Raw genomic sequence first — 16,970 nt, forward strand, 5'->3', positions numbered from 1 at the left:
AGGTACAAGTGTAAAAAGCTGCATTTGCAGTTAGAAAATGGCACTGCTTTGGCCTTGGAAACAAGTGTGAGAAATTAATTGAGAGGGACTTAGGGTGAACAGAGTGTGTGTGAGGACCTGGTGTTTTCATGTTAAGGTGAAGGAAGACCTTTGGCACTGTCCAGAGACTGTGGCCGGCACTGGGCTGCCAGCAAGGTCTGCCCTAGTCCGTGGTGCCAGCACTTCAGCTCCTTCCACCTTCCCCACTTGGAGGGCAGGTTCCTGGCTTGGTCTCTGCTCTAAGGAGAGTACAGTGCTCTGTGTTTTTTCCATTAAACTTATTTCTGAACTAACTTACAAGGAACATTGGTGAAAACTAGGCCGGGCTGGAGGAAGTTTTCTAAGGCCAAGAGGACATGAACTTCTGCCCACCTCACACCCATGAGCTCCAGCAGCTCTGGCACATCCTCCTGTACTGGACGAGGCCCTCGCATTCACCTGCTCCTGGCTGTGAGGAACGCTCAGCTCAGCCCTCAGTGCAGCCAAAACAGCAAGGGGAGCTGGGTGCTCAGCTCCCTTCCAGCCTCCATCACCTACAAAGGGGCAGAGCAAAGTCTCTCTTCATGCTCACCTCCTGTACATTTTGTCCCACTGCCTCTGAAAAATTAAGATAACTCAGCTTCTGGTTGGCACAAGAAATGTTTCAAGCACAACTGAGTGCACGGAATGGTGAGTCAGAGAGACATAGAGGGCACAGAAGGCTCCAACAATAGCCTTCCCTGTGGAGTTTGATAATTATGTAAGGTTTGAGGAGAGTGAGATTGTCTGTCAACCTCATGTATATGAAGCTGAGTGCTGGCTTCAGCTCTGAACATCCCATCAGTGCCCTGGTCCAACAGCCTTCTCAGCACCATTGCAGAATGATTCCAGTCCAGGACAGATGGACTAGGTTATTCATTAGCTGTTACCAATGGAGTTGGCATGACCCAAATCAGATACAAAGGCACAGAGGCATGGCCCAACTGGTAACCTGCAAGTGGGCCAAGTGTTTCAAGGTGGTGGTCAAACCTCCACAGCCAGATCCTGAGTAGAGAGGAGGCTGGAGCTTGTGGAAGAAGGTTTGCTCACTCTGCCTTCTGCAGCCTCCCACAGGCACTGGCAGTATGTGGGGATGGCTGTCCAGTGGGGACTGGCTGGTCTCACAGACCCACGTTCCCCTTGTGAGAATGGGGCTGGGACATTCCTCTGTCACTGAGGAAGTGGAATTCAGGAACCCAGCCAGGCCACCATTTGCAGCCCCCAAACCCACAGTCTAGGGTTTGAACCACACGTGTCCCTCCTATTAGTGGGGAAGGGAAAGGAAGAGCTAGGCTGTGCAAGGGACGTGCTGCCTGGTTTGAGCCCCTCCAAATAAATGGTGTGGTGCAGAACTACCTCTTTATATATATGTGACCATGAGCCATGGTCTCCAACAATGACAGCACTGGCCAGAAACTAGTGTCACCTTAACACCTTCCCAGGAAAGCCAATTACCCTGGGATGATTATGATTAATAATTCTCTAAACCCTAATCGTGCTGACACCAGTGCCTGGAGCTTACCCCAGGAACACGTTATAAGAGGTGCCCCGTGGAGGAGAATGTAACTGGTTCTCCTTGGGGTGACAGTGAAGGCTGAGAGGTGGCAGGAGCTCCTTTTCAGAGGCAATTTTCCCCTTGCACAAAAGAACTCCTGGAGTAAGAGCAAAAAGCGCCTCACAAACTGCAACCATGAACGGGACAGAAGGCCAAGACTTCTACGTGCCCATGTCCAACAAGACCGGCGTGGTGCGGAGCCCCTTTGAGTACCCCCAGTATTACCTGGCTGAGCCTTGGAAGTTCTCGGCGCTGGCTGCCTACATGTTCATGCTGATTCTCCTCGGCTTCCCCATCAACTTCCTCACGCTGTACGTCACCATCCAGCACAAGAAGCTCCGCACACCTCTGAACTACATCCTCCTGAACCTGGCCGTCGCCGACCTCTTCATGGTCTTCGGGGGCTTCACAACCACTATGTACACCTCCATGAACGGGTACTTTGTCTTTGGAGTAACAGGGTGCTACATCGAAGGCTTCTTTGCCACACTGGGTGGTAAGTTTTCCCAATATTCAAATGTCTTCTGTCAGGAATTTCCCTGGATTTTAGTAGTGGGAGGGAAAACACAAATGATCTTGGCAAAACATGGTACCTGTAGTGTCCTTGACCTGCTGCTGATGTGGACTGAGGCGATTTGCCCTGTTTCTGGGTACGAGCTGAAGAAAGTGACAAGTGACACATTTCAAAAAAACCTTTATTTTGGGAGCCAGCTGCTCAGTATCCTGAGAACCACAGTGCAGCAATGAAAAGCAGCCAACACCAGATTTTGCAGTTGTTGGATTTGTGCATCTCCTTGGCTTTCTGACTCGAGAGATGACAATTTTGTTCCTCCTATTTTGCAGGGCTGAATCTGCCATTGGCTCTGGTGTGGTGCATGGTGGTACAGGCAAGCAGAGCTGCCTCTCCTCCCCATGCCAGCCTGGTATGGAACCAAACAGATGTGAAACAGAAATTGTGTGCCTAAAAATCTCCTCTTCCATTTGTCTCAGCCTTCAGCCACAGCTACTGTTTTACTGGTTTGGTCCTTGTGGCACAAGTTTCCAAGTGGGCAGTGAGGGGAAGTCCTGGGATGATGGGCACTTGCTTCATATCGGCGTGTGACCACAGGCTTGCCGGTGCAGATGCTGTCTGGGATGAGTGGTGGGATCAGCCATGAATCTCAAAACACTGCAGCAAAATGGTTCCTGTGGGTCAGCAGTACAGTGAGAAGGGGTCTTCTCACACTGTCCTACCACATCTGCCCTTGACCATTCTTCATTTTTCTTTCTAAACCCTTGCCAGAGATTAAGCTTCTGCCAGGGGTTGTCCTCAGGAACATCAGTCTCAGGAGACCTCATGTTGCCATCAGGGTGGTTTCTTTTCCTGCTCAAAGTCCCTGTGTCCTTTCTGTCCCTCTCCCTGGTGCAGGTGAAATTGCTCTCTGGTCACTGGTGGTCCTGGCTATCGAAAGATACGTAGTGGTCTGCAAGCCCATGAGCAACTTCCGCTTCGGAGAGAACCATGCCATCATGGGTGTTGCCTTCTCCTGGATCATGGCCTTGGCATGTGCAGCTCCCCCACTTTTCGGCTGGTCCAGGTAGGGAGGGCATTGGACCCAGCGTCAGGGGCGGGAGAGCCTGGCTGTGGCTCAGCTGTGGCTTCCAGGCAGTCTCCTCTGCTGGGTGCTGACCTGCTGGGCTCACCTTGCAGGTACATCCCCGAGGGCATGCAGTGCTCATGCGGGATCGACTATTACACTCTGAAGCCAGAGGTCAACAATGAATCTTTTGTCATCTACATGTTTGTGGTTCACTTCATGATCCCACTGGCGATCATTTTCTTCTGCTATGGGAACCTGGTCTGCACGGTTAAGGAGGTGGGTACCTGCCAGATGCAGTGCCCAGTAGGGCTACCCCTGTCCCCAGGGCTCAGGAATGGTGCCAAGGAAGGTCCTCCAGGGGCCAGCCTGGCCATCCATGAAGAGGCAAATAGCAAACTGCAGATGTGCAGCTTGACTGCCGTGAGCCCTGACCCTGTGTCCCTACTGGTGCAGCCCCCACTGGCTCCAACACCTTCCTGTGCCCTTCTGCCCGCAGGCTGCCGCCCAGCAGCAGGAGTCTGCCACCACCCAGAAGGCAGAGAAAGAAGTGACTCGCATGGTCATCATCATGGTCATCTCCTTCCTGATCTGCTGGGTCCCCTACGCCAGCGTCGCCTTCTACATCTTCACCAACCAGGGATCAGACTTCGGGCCCATCTTCATGACCATCCCGGCATTCTTTGCCAAGAGCTCGGCCATCTACAACCCTGTGATCTACATCGTAATGAACAAACAGGTAACTGGCAGGGTGCCCCTCCATTGTGTTTCTCTTCATAAGAACAGGCAGAGAGTTACAGCATCTCAAGGTGCCAGTGGGCTGCGGCAGGGGATCTAGTCCTGGCACATGAGAAACTGACTGTGCAGCTCATCCTTGGTGCTGCATAAATCTCACAAGTGCAAGGCCATTCCACCTGAAGTGATGCAGGTGCTGGGTTGATGGAGGAGCTGTGATGGGAGCAGGCAGGGCTGGCAGTAGATGCGGTGGGCAGCAGACAGTCGGGCAGGAGACTCCATATAGGCACAGCTCTTCCTGCACCACAGTACTGCTGGGCTTAAAAACAGCTCTGCAGCTAGAGCTGTATGGTGTCCAGCTGGCTCACCCTGGGCTTCTCTCTCTCCCAGTTCCGTAACTGCATGATCACAACCCTCTGCTGTGGCAAGAACCCTCTGGGTGACGAGGACACATCTGCTGGCAAGACAGAGACCTCCTCCGTCTCCACCAGCCAGGTCTCTCCTGCATAGGCCCCATGGGAGCAGCCAGGCCCTGGGGTGCTGCCCTGGCAGCACAAACTTCACCCCACCGCTGCCACCACCTGCCCCTGCTTCACCATGGCCAAGGCTCTGTGGGGTGGGCTCCTCGCTCTGGCTCTAGGAACCCTGGGAACAAGGCTGAAAACGTGTACACATGTTTTGTAATTAAAATGCAAAGGCTTAGCTCCTCTGGCGTAAATCCATGCATTTCTGTTGACTTGCTGAGACCTCATGCTCCTTCTCTGAGTGCAGGCTGGGTCGGAGAGCTCATGCCTGGGGTCATGGCAGAGCTGTCCTTGCCTCCCTCAACCCACCCTAACACCACAGCCAGGGCACATTCTGCATCTGCTGCTGCCAGGGCCAGAGCTGTGGCCAGTTTTGGTCCTTTTGTCAGAGGTGGATCCTAGCCAGTGCTGCCAGTCACTCAGTCCCATCACACTGTGTCTGCCCAGAGCACGTTTGGCTGCTGCAAAGTGCCCTGGCTCTGCCAGATGCTCCCAGCTCTGGCCCTGTCCCACCTGCCAGAAGTCCTGGGGAACACTGTGATTCCTCCAGGGGGATGGGACAGTTAGCAGTGCCCGGGTCCTGCCTGGCAGGGAGGTGGCACGGCGGGCCCTGCCAGCATGGCACAGCCGTGTGTGGCCACAGCTCTCCGGGACAGCTCAGTGCTCGGTCCTCCAGCACTGGTGCAGCAGCACTCGGATGGTGTTGGCACCCTCAGCAGCAGCAGCTCCGCTCCCTGTCCCCCAGCACCCCTTCCCCACAGTCCTACCTCTCTTTCTTAGGCAGCTTTGGATCCCTCGGGCCAAGCCCCCAGCAAGCCTGCCCATTTTGGCTGTGGTCAGTCTGGCCTCGCCCAGCGGGAGGCTTTGGGTGGCTCTGGTGCTGCTGGGCCCGCGGGGCCGGGGCTGATCTCCCTCCCGCCGCAGCAGGCAGGACCCAGCAGCATATGGCTCAGCCACGCCGACATATGTTCCAAGCACTATGAGATGGCATATTGCAATTGTAGCGGTGTTCTTCATTTTTATTTTTAGCTCAGTTATACAAATAAGATGTTTTTCTCACTGTTCAGTGTTATCAACATTTGAAACTATTTTTGTACATTATTATCCTCTCTGATTTCTAATCCTATGCAGCTTTGCAAGGACTAATAGGGAACGTATAGAGCCCGTGCGAGTTAAACCCTTAATAAAGAGCAATTTGCAAGTACAATTCTCTCATTATTTTTTTTATCGATACTTCTGCATATTCAGTGAAATCTAAAGATTAGAGTTTTATGAATAATTCAGTGTTTAGGCTGATGTCTGATTCATGCTCTTTAAATCTGGGAGGTGGTTTTGGAGGGAAGAGGAGGAAGGATTCAGTGCTTCTTTGCCGCCCGTGAGGCTGTGCTCCACAGGAGTGTGGTGATGCCTGGCACTGTGGTTCTCCTGCCCGTGGAGGACCAGCCCTGGCACAAGCCAGGCTGGCCCCAAGGCCTGGCCCCAAGCCTGCAGGCTGCCCCCACGCTGTGACACCTGGCTGCTGCTGGTGCTAGGGGCAACAAGGGTTTGGGACCCTCCTGCCACTTCAGCCAGGTGCCAGAGGCATCACAGAGCTACCAGAGAGGTGATGGATGGATCCAGGATGAGGAAGTGCAGCCAAACCTTCTGTGGTGCCAGCCCCAGCAGCTCACTGTCCCCTTCCTGGAGAATTCAGAAATGGACTGGAAACAAGGGATGAACAGGCTGGTGCTGGTCTGGGGAGGAGGAGGGCATGTGGGGCTCCAGGCAAGGGGTCTATCTCACAGCTCCTTGCTCCAGACCTGGCTCCTACTGGCACCTCAGCCAGGGTCTGGCCCTTGGGCTCAAGAGGTGGCTGCAGACCTTGGCAGTGCTTTTCAGGTCCATTGCTGTGGTCTGCTGAGATGGCCATGAGCCAGTCCTGCCATCATGTAATCCTGCTTTACAACTGCCTCACGTTTCCAACAGACAATGCACACAAAACCCCTGTGACTCCTGCGTGAAGTGGGCAGTCCCTGCCATGGGGACATTTGCAGTGGGGATTGTTCTACACCAGACTGGGTGGGGAAACAGTGGGGACTGTTTCTACACCAAAGAGCCATTGGTGTTTTACTCAGGTTCTCCTCACTGCACGGAGGGGTCATGGAACTGACGTGGCTGCCCATGTCCAGGGCTGGGAGTCCTCTCCCCTGAACATGGCATTCAGTGGGTGGATGCAAATTGTTGTCCTGATTGTGACACCTGGCGATGCTGGGTGAGAGTTGCTCCTCCTGCCTCTGCTGGCTAACCAAGCAGCTTTCATTTTCCTCCTTTCACTTGTGAAATCTTCTCTCCCCACCATTTTCAGAGTCCCATTTCCTAGTGAGGCCACACTTGGTAAGGGAGACAGCACATCCCACCTCCACACTGGCAATGGGGCTGTGTGCTCCGGGCTGGTTCCTTGTGCACCCCACAGCAAGTGTTGTCAGCAAGCTGCAGTCCCAGCACCCCAACATTCACCTTGCAGCAGGTAGGCACCGTTTGTCTGCCCGCTCAGGGCACTCACCCTGCAAAGCCCCATCTCTCATCCTTCTCCCTCCAGCCCCTCCCAAAGCTTTGGCAAAGGCAATTCAGCTTCCAGATCCTGGCTTCCACCAGGGCTTCGACCACAGCAATTAGCAGCTGCCAACCAGCACCTGCAGCCAGGCTGTTCATCAGATAAATTGGAGGGAGGTGAGCTGGCTATTGTAGTGGGGTTTGTGCTGCTGTGGGTGGAGGTGCTTGTGACTGCCTGGGTTTGTGTACTGCCATGGAGCCTCAGCTGGGTAAGGGGTCTGCAAGTGCTCTGGGGTCCCTCAGAGCTGGAGCTTGGCTCATGCTCTGGGCTAGGGTGGCTGCGCTCCCCGGGGGGGCTGCAGGGGTGAGCAGGGCTGTGGAACCTTGGCTTCTGGGGGCTTTGAGGCTGCTGGGGGTGTGAATGTCTCAGGACTGGATTTCAGTCCCAAATGGTCCCTGTTCCAGCAGCCAAGACTGCTGGCACCTCTGTGCGCTGCCAGGCCTCGCACCCTCCAACCCTGCAGATGGTCAAGGAGGCACTGCGGGCCCACGACGAGAAGAAGGGTGCCTCTGTCGTTGCCATCAAGCGTTTTATCCTGGCCAAGTACCCCACTGTGGACCCCATCCGCCTCAAGTACCTGCTGAAGCAGGCGCTGAGCAAGGGGCTGAGCTGTGGGGACCTGGTGCGGCCCCACAACTCCTCTGCTGTGGGGGCCACTGGCACCTTCAAGGTGAGCCAGGGCTGCTGGAGCCACAGGGCTGGGGGCAGGTGCTGGCTGGCCCTGTTGACACCTCTCTCTCACCCCCAGCTAGCACGCAAGAAACCAGGGCACAAGCAGCAGCTGGGCCAGACAGATCCTGACAGAGGCCAGGCCTCAAAGCCAGGACAGAAAGGGAGCACCAAGGATTCCCAGGCCCCCGTGGCAGGAGCACGACCACAAGGTAAAGGGCTGTGGGTGCTGTGAACGAGCTGGCGCTGCCTGGCCTCGCCTGGACTCATCTGCTGCCCTTCCTCCACAGGTGCCACCAAGCAGCAGCCCAAGGTGAAGCCCGTGAAGGTGAGTCGGGGCCAGCAGCAGGGTTGGGTGGCTTGTGGCATAGCAGCACCCTGAGGTGCTCCCCTCTCTTCCCTCCAGGCCCAGCCACGAGCAGCAGAGAAGCCCAGGAGCAATAGAGCAAAGCATCCCCAAAGTGCTGACCAGCCCCAGGCTCATGGCCCGGGGCCTTCAGGGCCCCCCAAGGCTGCTGCCCACCGCCAGGCCCCCCGAAAAGGACGCTCAGGACCCAGCACAGCTCGGGCTGCTCAGAACGCAGGGGAGAGCAACAGCGACAGCTCTTCTAGTGCTGGGGCAGAGGCAAAGGCCCCCAGGGGAAAGGGCAAGGGGAAGGTGCCTAAGGGGGCACAGCAGGAGGGCCCGCAGGCACAGGGAGGTCAAAACAAGGTGAAGAAACCCCGGGCGACTGCAGGAGCTGGGCAGGGGAAGGCCAGGGTGAAGAAGGCAGCCCCCGTGGCAGCAGACAGAAAGGCTCCTTAGGGAGCTTAGCCCTGCTTCAGTGGGTCCCAGGCCCTTGGGGTCTGTGCTGTTTTCAGTCCCCAGGCAAGGTTTTAACTCTGTGTTCACATCATCCTAATAAAGCTTCTTTACTTGCCACATGGAATGGCAGGACTGTTGTGATTCCCTGTCCCTGCAGTTCCATCTCTCAGTGCCAAAATCCCTCAACCTGCACAGCACGGTGGTGAGCTGATGCTGCAGGCAGCTACCTTGCTGCCTGCCTTCACAGAGAGGTTCTCTCTCTGTCCCCATGTGTCCCCAGCTGTGGTGCCAAGGGCTGCTGGGCCTGGGGTCTGTGTGCAGGCTGACAGTGTGCCAGGTGACGGGCAGAGACCTGAGAGCCATGGGACACAGTATGGTGACATCCCCAGGAGCAGAGAAGCTCAGGCTTGGCCAGTGCTGTTGTGGAGCCATGGTGCCCACAGGCTGTGTGAGGTGTCCAGCCCCCTGTTGTCCTGGCTGCCCTTGTGCTAATGCCTGGCTGAGCTGGGATTACAGGAGCACCAGGCTGGCAGGTCTGGGTGCATGCCACAGGCAGGTGTCTCCCAGCAGAGGTGAAGCAGCCTGTGCTTTAACTACAGTAAGAGGAAGACAGAGGTGTCTTAGGGCTCAAAAATCGAGTTTGGGGTGTTACTGTAGCCTTCAGTGCAGCTCATGCTCTTATTACAGTCTATGGTACAGTTCCCACCTACAAACTTGTCTTGTGAGCTCCTGTGGTCAGTGTAGCACACTTTTATTTAATAGCTTCAATTGCCTGAATTTCCCTTGCTCTGCCCAGAGCGGGGCCCTTCTGAAGGTCATGCTGATCATGTAAAGGGTTACAGTCCTCCTGGGTGGGAGAAAATAAGTGGAAGTAAAACTCTGTCTAAAGAGGATTTTATTAATCTGCAACTGGCCTTGCCATTGCCCTCCAAGGCTCCTGGCCTTGCTTTGGGGCTTAAGCAAGAGCTGAGCAAACTAGCTTCCCTAAACTTCAGCCTTGGCTGCGTTGCTCTATCTTTAATGGAACTGGAACTTGTGTCCCCCCAGGGACAGGGTGGGGAATGTGGCAGCAGTAACTGAGCAGAGTTCACGGGATTCTCAGATGGGGGTGGCTCACAGAGCACCACTCACCCGTGTTGCAATGTCCCCAACAGCGCCAGGCAGGGACTGTGTTCTCCCTCTCACCAGCCACCAGGTCTGAAATGCAAAGCTCTCTTGCTTTGCGAGGCCAAATAATTTAATGGCTGGATTTAGCTTTGCCAAGAGTCAACTTCCTAGTGGAGGAAGAAAATCCCTCTGGTGCATGGAAAGCAGAGCCTTTACTAGGGCAGGGGGAAGATTTAGCAATGCTGTGGTTATTAAGGGCCCTGGGCCACAGCTGTTGTTGGGGTGCTGAAGCTGCAGGCTCAAGTCTGATGCAGGGAGGCACCTGGCAGAGGTGAGCAGCAGTTGCTGCTCTGGGGTTACTGATCTCCAGGGGCTGCTGTCCTCATGCTGATTGTCCCCTCCTGTGCCTGCTCCAGGAAGGGGCTGGGGCAATGGCTGTGGGAGTGGTGTGTGTGAGGGGTACAGACCTGTCCCCACTGGGCTGCTGACCCCACACATGGTGTGTCTTGCATGCGCAAAACTTGTCTGTGCAGCTGTCATCCACGTGTGTCCTCCCCGTGTGCTTGGCAGGAACTGCACTCCACAGGTTCAGCACCTTGTTTTATTACAAAGATAGGCTTTGCCAGGAGTCTGCCACTTCCACTACACAGCAGGTAAGGGCACTACACCCACAACACGTGCCAAAGTTTAAAAATATCTTACAAAGGGCTTGGAGATTCAAGGCAACACTACAAACCCTCTGCTAAAGTTGTTTCATTAAATGGTTGCAGCAACTACTTTTTATTTTTGATTTTTTTTCCTTTTTTTTTGGCTTTGGAAAAGAATTAAATAATAAAACAATAGCCCCAATACATGGCCCAGCCACAGCACCTGGAGGCAAAATCTACTTACTCTTGGCTTACCTGTATCCTTTCCCTGTAATAAACAACATGGGGCTATAGCTCCATGGTCCTTTCCCTGCCTCCAATCAAGCTCAACATTCTCTGCTACCTTGGTCCTTCTCACCCTGGCCTTTCTTGTGCTGGGCCTGCCTACATCTCTGGCAGCTATTCACAGTTTCTAAAAGACAAAAACATCAAGAAATTTTTGTGAAATCAGTTTCAAAATAAAATGTAGCCCAGCTACATTCTTAGAGTTTCTATTCTGAAGCCACATCCTCAGCAAAGACATTGAGACCTCCACAGTGTAAGTACTTTTTTTGTAATTCTCTTTAAAAAAAAAAACCTCTGTTTTTCCCCTTTCCCTCCCTCCCCACTTTTTAACATACTGGATAAAGTCTACTGTTTGTTTTAAAATAGATATCTATGTACACATACACAACTCTGATGTTCTGGTTTCTGACAATTGTGGCATTACTGGAAATGATGGAATGGAGACCACCTGTCCGTGGCAGTGAATCACCCAGGTGTTTTAGTGGACAAAGTCATCCAATGCCAGAATGCATCCTAGCCAGCTGGATGACTACCAGAGGCTCCCTTACACCCTCCTGCAGTGAGGTAGTAACTGTGTTTGTTTCCTGTGGTAGCTGGGGTGGTCAGCCTGTGGGCAGGAGCCTTTGCCCGTGCAGGGATGCTGGTTTGAACACGTCCAGCCTGCACGGGGCCTGTGTGGCACTGGACACCGGAGCAGTCACAGCTCCCCAGGCTGCAGGAGGGACCGCAGGCCACCAAGCCGGGTTGGCAGGGTGGCACTAGGGTGTCTAGTCTCAGGCAAGCTCTCTTTGTCTGCCCCTCTCAGTGCCCCCAGCCTGAGCTGGGACACACTCTGCCTTGGTTTGCAGCTCTGGGTGCTGGAGATGCTCTGCTGGCCTGTGTCACGGCCGGGCCGGCAGCAGCTGGGCCCAGTCCCTCTGCCCTTCAGGGCTGAAAGCAGGCCGGCCTTGCAGCCTAGCCCCACTGCCCTGGCTGCTCTCAGGTACCAGCCACAGGCTGGCCCAAAGCAAGCAGAATAGGCCGCTTCAGGAGACACCTCTGCAGGACTGGCCTCGTGTTTGGTGATGGTCCCAGGGAGGGGCAGAGACAATGCTCTCTGGTGTCTGCCCTGCGTGTGGCCTGAGGCCGCTGTCACAGGGCTGTCAGCGGGCCCCTGGCACGGGCACACAGGGTGTTACCAAGGCTGCAGTGCCATGGACACGTGTGGGGCCAGCGTGGCGGGCAGCAGTGAGGGCCAGCTCCTTCCCCAGCCGCTGCCCCCTGGCTAGTGGGCTATGCAGTGCTCACCTCCCTGCTGAGCTCCAGCCCCCATGAGCCAGGAAAGGGGAACAGCCCTTCCCGTGCCAGCACACACTGGGCTCCCTGCAGCTCCCAAACAGCTGTCTCCACTAGGGATAAAGTGCTTTCACCTTGCCTTAGCTGCTTGGGAAGCAACTGCTTTGTCTCTGCCTCAAGCTCCCTGTGTTGCCCGAGTCTCAGATGGAGGAGTGGTTATGTTTACACATACAGTACAAAAATTAAAAGGCACAAATATACACAGAATGCAGCAGATAGTGAACAGCTGATAAGAGTCCCTGATGTTGGAAAAACAAGGATGTTGGACAGATGGAGTGGGAGCTCAGGCTATGATGGTCTTTGCTGTCTGTGGTCATTACTCCCTGAGGTGACCCTTCTGCTTTGTGTCTGTTGTTCCAGGCTCTGCAGCCCCATCCCGAGGAACCATGCACGGGGTTGCACGGAGTGCTGACGGCTTGGCTGCTGACCAAGGGGAAAGTGGTGAACTGAACTTGCCACAGGCGTCATGACTCCATTTCTGGCTGGCAAGAGCAAATAAATTATGGGTGCCACAGTGCAGACCAGAAGAGTTTTAGCTGCTCGGAAGGGTGTCTTGTGGTTTCTTGTGAAGTGAGGCAAACTTGTAGCCATGGCCAGGCCCACTCCCTCCACAAGGCTGGTTTGAGTATGACCAAGCTGTGCCTGCAGCTGAAGGCGGGGTCCCTTGTGGCACTGTGCTGCAAGAAAGGTCACTTCTAGGGCTGCAGCCAGCCTAGGCTTCACTGCAGGACTCATAGATGTTGTCCTCCATGAGAGCAATCACTTGCTCAAATTTGTGCTGGAGCTGGGTGCGCTTTGTCGTGGGGTTTGCGTCCAGGGCGGCCACGATCTGCGGGAGACACAGGCAGGCAGGGTGCTGAGGCAGCGCGGGGTGCTCACCTGCCAGCCCAGCTCACCCCACCAGACCTATGGAGCCCAGATTCCAGCCAGAGCTCCAAAGCCCCTGTGCTCACACCCCTGGCACCCCTGCTCTCCCAGGGTCCCTGGTCAGGCCTAGGAGTGCAGTGGTACATGACAAAAATGCACTGCTGTACTAGAGCCGAGGGCACAGCACCAGCCCAAGGCGGCACGGGGGCAGGAGTCAGCCAGGGTCACTGCCTCAATGGGGCGGGGACAGCAGGTGCAAGTTAATTTGGGGGTGGACCTTATCTGCATGTTTTGCTCTCCTTGAAAGGGTCTATACATCTGGCAGCCCTTCTTCAGTCCAGCCAAATGCCATTAAGATCAGCAGAGAATAGCCAGCCTCCTCTTCCAAGAAGTTGCCAGCCAAGGGACATAGAGTAGGTGCATCTGGATATGCATCTATTGCATGTGTACTGCAATTATGCACAGCCCAGCAATCCTGCTTTGTGGGACTGGAGGCAGGTGTCTGCCTGCAGGGATGCTGCAGTGATGGTTCCTCCCTTCCCAGGCAGGCCAGAGCCCCTGTGCTGTAATCCCCACTCACCTGGGAGCGGTATCTCTTGGCGTATTTGTAGATCTCAGCCATGGCGACATTGGTGTTGAACTCATTTCGGTATTTCTTTATAAAGACAGAAAACAGAGGGGAGAATATGAGCAGGATGGAGCTCGTGAGTTCTAGCCCAGCCAGCAGGCACTGACTATGGTAAAAGCAGGTTGTGCCTGACTTTATGGTCACATTGGTACAGCTGGATTTTTAAGGAAGGTGCATTTGCATGCATCAGGATGGGTCTTGATCTTTTCAAAGCCAGTTGTAAATACCCATGCCAGGCAGCACACTTGCATATCCCTCTGTGCCCAAAGCCATTTCACAAGAGGGGACAGTGCACCAGCTGTGCTGTGGAATATCAACAGTAAAATCCTGCTTGGTGCCCAAAGCTAAAACACCCTGGCAAGGTTTGATTTTGAGGAACCTGTGGTGCATAGCTGGCAGGACTCAGATCTGGAATGTGGCTGCCAGCTCTTGAGGCTGGTACCAGGGCTGGCTGCCTGGGACTCAGGGCTGTCCCTGGCAGTTGTGCCTGGGAGCCAGCTGGCTGGGTGGCTGTGGGACTGCAAAAATCCTTGTCCAAACTTCCTGGCTTTTTGGCACTGAATTTTGCTCTCAATTCCCAGTGGTGCCAGAGCTAGTTAGGCTCAAGCAAACTCATGGGTGTTTTCTGCAGTTCTGGCAGTAATTGAAGACGCTTGGAATTAGGTCAGATGAAGTTTGTGTGTGGAAGTTTCAGGCACAATATCCTTTTTTGTGTGCTCCTTCCAGCATCTAAGCAGTAGCTGATTGCAGCCTATGTGCATTCCCTGCTGTTGCCAGGCTCCAGCAGGACACTGAGCCTGCAAACTCAACCCCATCCTCTCCGCCCACGTACCCGCGACTCTTCGGCGAGGTGGGCGTTCATCTCCTGCTCACTCAGAGGGGGCATGTCGTGGATTTGCTTGTAGTATCTCTGCACTATCTTCCGGTACTCGGGGATCTCCTTGGCATACAGCAATTTGTTGGTCGGGGAGTCCTAGAGCGAGAGCGAGACACAGAACTCAGGCGCTGGGTTGCTCCCAGCTGAAAACCTTACCCTGTGTTCAGAGCAAAGCACTGACACCAGATAGGGACCTCAGCTACAGCTGGCTGCAGGGAACAGCTTTGCCTTTGGTCCCAGCTGTCACCAGAGAGGACTGTGGTGCTGGAGAGTACCAAGGCACAGAACAGCTCATGGCAGAACAGCTCAGACACATCAAGGATCTGTGGATGGGCACCATGTGCCTGTGGAGACACAGCCCCATCCTGCTGCCCTTGCATGAGCTGAACATCCATCAGCTCAATGCCAGAGAAGGGGGTGATGGGTGTGTGGTTTAATTTGCAGCAAGCGCAGGCTAAAAGAAAGCCCAGGGTCAGGTGGGATGGATTACTGCCAGGGGATGCTCTGCAGGTGAGGTAGCACACCTGTGCCAGATCAAACACTTGGGCTCTGTGCTGCTGTGTGCGTGGAAATTGGCAACAAGGGAAGGGCTTCTGCATGTCTTCTGCTGGGGGTTTCTTGAGCAGCACATTGATTTAAGCTAAAGAACAAAGCTATCTTACAAGTTGAACTTTGTCAGCTGAAACGTTGCTTTTGGATTTTTTTCATGTAGCTTTGATTTATTTAGCATTGCCTAATCCAGGCTGCCTGGCCTAAATTGAGTGCATGTAAAGTAATTAACAGAGAATACTGAATTCTCTTGATTAATGTCAGCTTCAAGACAGCAGCCTTAACCTCCCAGCCATACAACTGGGTTGTACCAGTGGAGGCACAACCCTGCTGCCCTCCTTGCAAACACAGCATGAATAATTTTAACCTCAAGGCAATCCTGCCCTCCTGATTTCATTACCCCAGCAATGAACTTGGCTGACTAGCCTGTGTTACATCCCTAAGGGGAATGCCCCAGGCTTGGGGACACCAAAGGGAGTGAGATCACCACGTCCTGTCCTGCCATCCCGACACCAGTGGCGGGACTGCTCCCCAGTGCTCTGACAGGTGGAGAGGGGAGAGGACCTGCTGATGGCAGGGAGTGGTGGCTTCTGCCCACAGGCAGCATACTTGGCTCTGCCAGGCAGGAATAGGGGAGCCTGGGGTGACTCCAATCTGCTGCTGCAATCTGTAGCTTGGCTAATGCTGCAGGGGAAACAGGAAACGGGCACCAGATCCCACAGCAGTTTATTTTCCAACCCAGTGACAAGGCATTGTGAGACTATGGCCAACTTACAGAAAGCCTGCTCATAGCATTATTTTTTCCCCTTGGAAACAGGAAGGAAAACTATGCTGCCTCTTTTCTAAGTTATTTTTTAATTTATGTCTGATTTGCCTCTATGATGAAGAGATGGGCACTGATTTCTTAACTGCTTGTGCACTGCCGATGCATGGACTGAGTCTGCTCTCACATTTGCAGTATCAAGAGCAACGTGCTGAAACCAAGGGAAGAGTCCAGTCTGGAAAATGCTCAGTTACACACTGTGTGTACATGCAAGCTGATTTTTATGCTAAGGGTTTATTCTTCCCACATTACTCAACAATTCATTCACTTATACTATTGTATTCCAGAGAAGTGTTTCCATCTGTTGTCTGACTCCAGCTGACCCCTCTTCCCCTCATCTGCCACTTGACAAGGACAAATCGTAGGTGTTTCGTAACACATGCAGAAAAAAAGACCAAAACCCAAACAAACAAAAAATCAAGCACTCATTAGATCTTCCTCCAGCATTAACCTCTCCCAGCAAAGGCTTCCTGCAGCTCTGGGGCTGGGGGTGTAGCGCCCACCCCCTCACCGCAGGGTGTCCCCCAAGTCACACAGTGTCACCACCAGCCTCTGGGGTGGGGGGCAGTGGGGGTGATTTACAGCATTTCTTAATAAAACTTTTTTATGTCAGGAAGTTTCAAATGTCAGCACTGTGCTCAGCCAAGGCAGTGGGAGAAAAGAGAATGCACATGGGACGTCTTCCAGCCAGCCAGCCCCGCGGGACTGTGCGTGGGGCCCGAGGGTGGGAGATGGACCTGGCTCCTGCAGCCTTGTGCTTGCTTGGAGCAGGCTCTGGTGCGCTGGTGTGCTGAGCCCAGCCCAGCCCCACGCTGGCCATGGCCACTGCGGGCTGGTGCCCTCTGCCAGGCCCTGCCCCCAGCTGGTCCAGGCCCGTGGGTGCCTGGCAGGAGCCCTCGCTGCAGGTACCTTGCCCAGCTGCAGGTCGGAGAGCGAGCAGGCGTCGATGAAGGCCTGGGCGATCACGGACAGACAGGCGTCGATGTGGTCTGTCTTGTCAATGTCGAACACAAACTGGGGGTTTTTCAGGATGTTGACCCAAAACCTCAGTGGTAGGCTGCAAAGGAAGGATCCGGGGACACACACGAGATGAATTTTTGTGTACCAGAGGAAGAGGGGTGGAAATGCAGGAAAGACGGTGTATAGAAAGGGAGTAGTAGAGAGGAAAGCTGAGAAGATGGGTTCTGCTATTTAATGACCCCCGGTACAGACCCCTGCTGGAAAGGCAGAAAAATAAATGAAAAGGATCCAAATATGTGGGGTTTAATATTTCCATGACATTTTTAAGACCTGACATGGTCTTGGACTCTGTCTCAGATCTCCAGTGCTTGCAGCTG

At 54.2% G+C, this 16,970-nt stretch overlaps 3 protein-coding genes across 3 annotated transcripts in view; 2 read left to right on the forward strand and 1 right to left on the reverse strand.

Moving 5' to 3' along the window:
* Positions 1–1,747: 1,747 nt before the first annotated feature.
* RHO (rhodopsin) lies at positions 1,748–4,434 on the forward strand. Its single transcript, XM_063164320.1, has 5 exons — positions 1,748–2,108; positions 3,021–3,189; positions 3,303–3,468; positions 3,689–3,928; positions 4,315–4,434. The coding sequence occupies exons 1-5, from the start codon at positions 1,748–1,750 to the stop codon at positions 4,432–4,434; spliced, it is 1,056 nt and encodes a 351-aa protein (XP_063020390.1).
* Positions 4,435–7,429: 2,995 nt separating this feature from the next.
* On the forward strand, positions 7,430–8,515 carry LOC134422374 (histone H1.8). Its single transcript, XM_063164347.1, has 4 exons — positions 7,430–7,711; positions 7,790–7,922; positions 8,001–8,038; positions 8,117–8,515. Exons 1-4 carry the CDS (start codon positions 7,430–7,432, stop codon positions 8,513–8,515), a joined length of 852 nt encoding a protein of 283 aa, XP_063020417.1.
* A 1,694-nt stretch (positions 8,516–10,209) lies between these two features.
* The window catches only part of PLXND1 (plexin D1), a 66,289-nt gene continuing 59,528 nt past the window's right edge, over positions 10,210–16,970 (reverse strand). Inside the window, exons 33-36 of the mRNA XM_063165087.1 lie at positions 16,543–16,690; positions 14,217–14,357; positions 13,337–13,411; positions 10,210–12,718 (exon numbers count right to left, since the gene is read on the reverse strand). Coding sequence (XP_063021157.1) covers positions 12,602–12,718; positions 13,337–13,411; positions 14,217–14,357; positions 16,543–16,690 — 481 coding nt within the window. The 3' untranslated portion in view covers positions 10,210–12,601. The remainder of the gene's footprint in view (positions 12,719–13,336; positions 13,412–14,216; positions 14,358–16,542; positions 16,691–16,970) is intronic.

Source organism: Melospiza melodia, chromosome 10, assembly GCF_035770615.1.
Source record: "Melospiza melodia melodia isolate bMelMel2 chromosome 10, bMelMel2.pri, whole genome shotgun sequence".
NCBI classification, from domain to species: Eukaryota; Metazoa; Chordata; class Aves; order Passeriformes; family Passerellidae; genus Melospiza; species Melospiza melodia.

Coding starts and splice junctions, on each gene's coding strand:
- RHO (XM_063164320.1), top strand. CDS start 1,748: ATGAACGGGACAGAAGGCCAAGACTTCTACGTGCCCATGTCCAACAAG. Junction 3,190..3,302: donor CCACTTTTCGGCTGGTCCAG/GTAGGGAGGGCA, acceptor CTCACCTTGCAG/GTACATCCCCGAGGGCATGC. Junction 3,469..3,688: donor TGGTCTGCACGGTTAAGGAG/GTGGGTACCTGC, acceptor TTCTGCCCGCAG/GCTGCCGCCCAGCAGCAGGA.
- LOC134422374 (XM_063164347.1), top strand. CDS start 7,430: ATGGTCCCTGTTCCAGCAGCCAAGACTGCTGGCACCTCTGTGCGCTGC. Junction 7,712..7,789: donor GGGCCACTGGCACCTTCAAG/GTGAGCCAGGGC, acceptor TCTCACCCCCAG/CTAGCACGCAAGAAACCAGG. Junction 8,039..8,116: donor CCAAGGTGAAGCCCGTGAAG/GTGAGTCGGGGC, acceptor TCTTCCCTCCAG/GCCCAGCCACGAGCAGCAGA.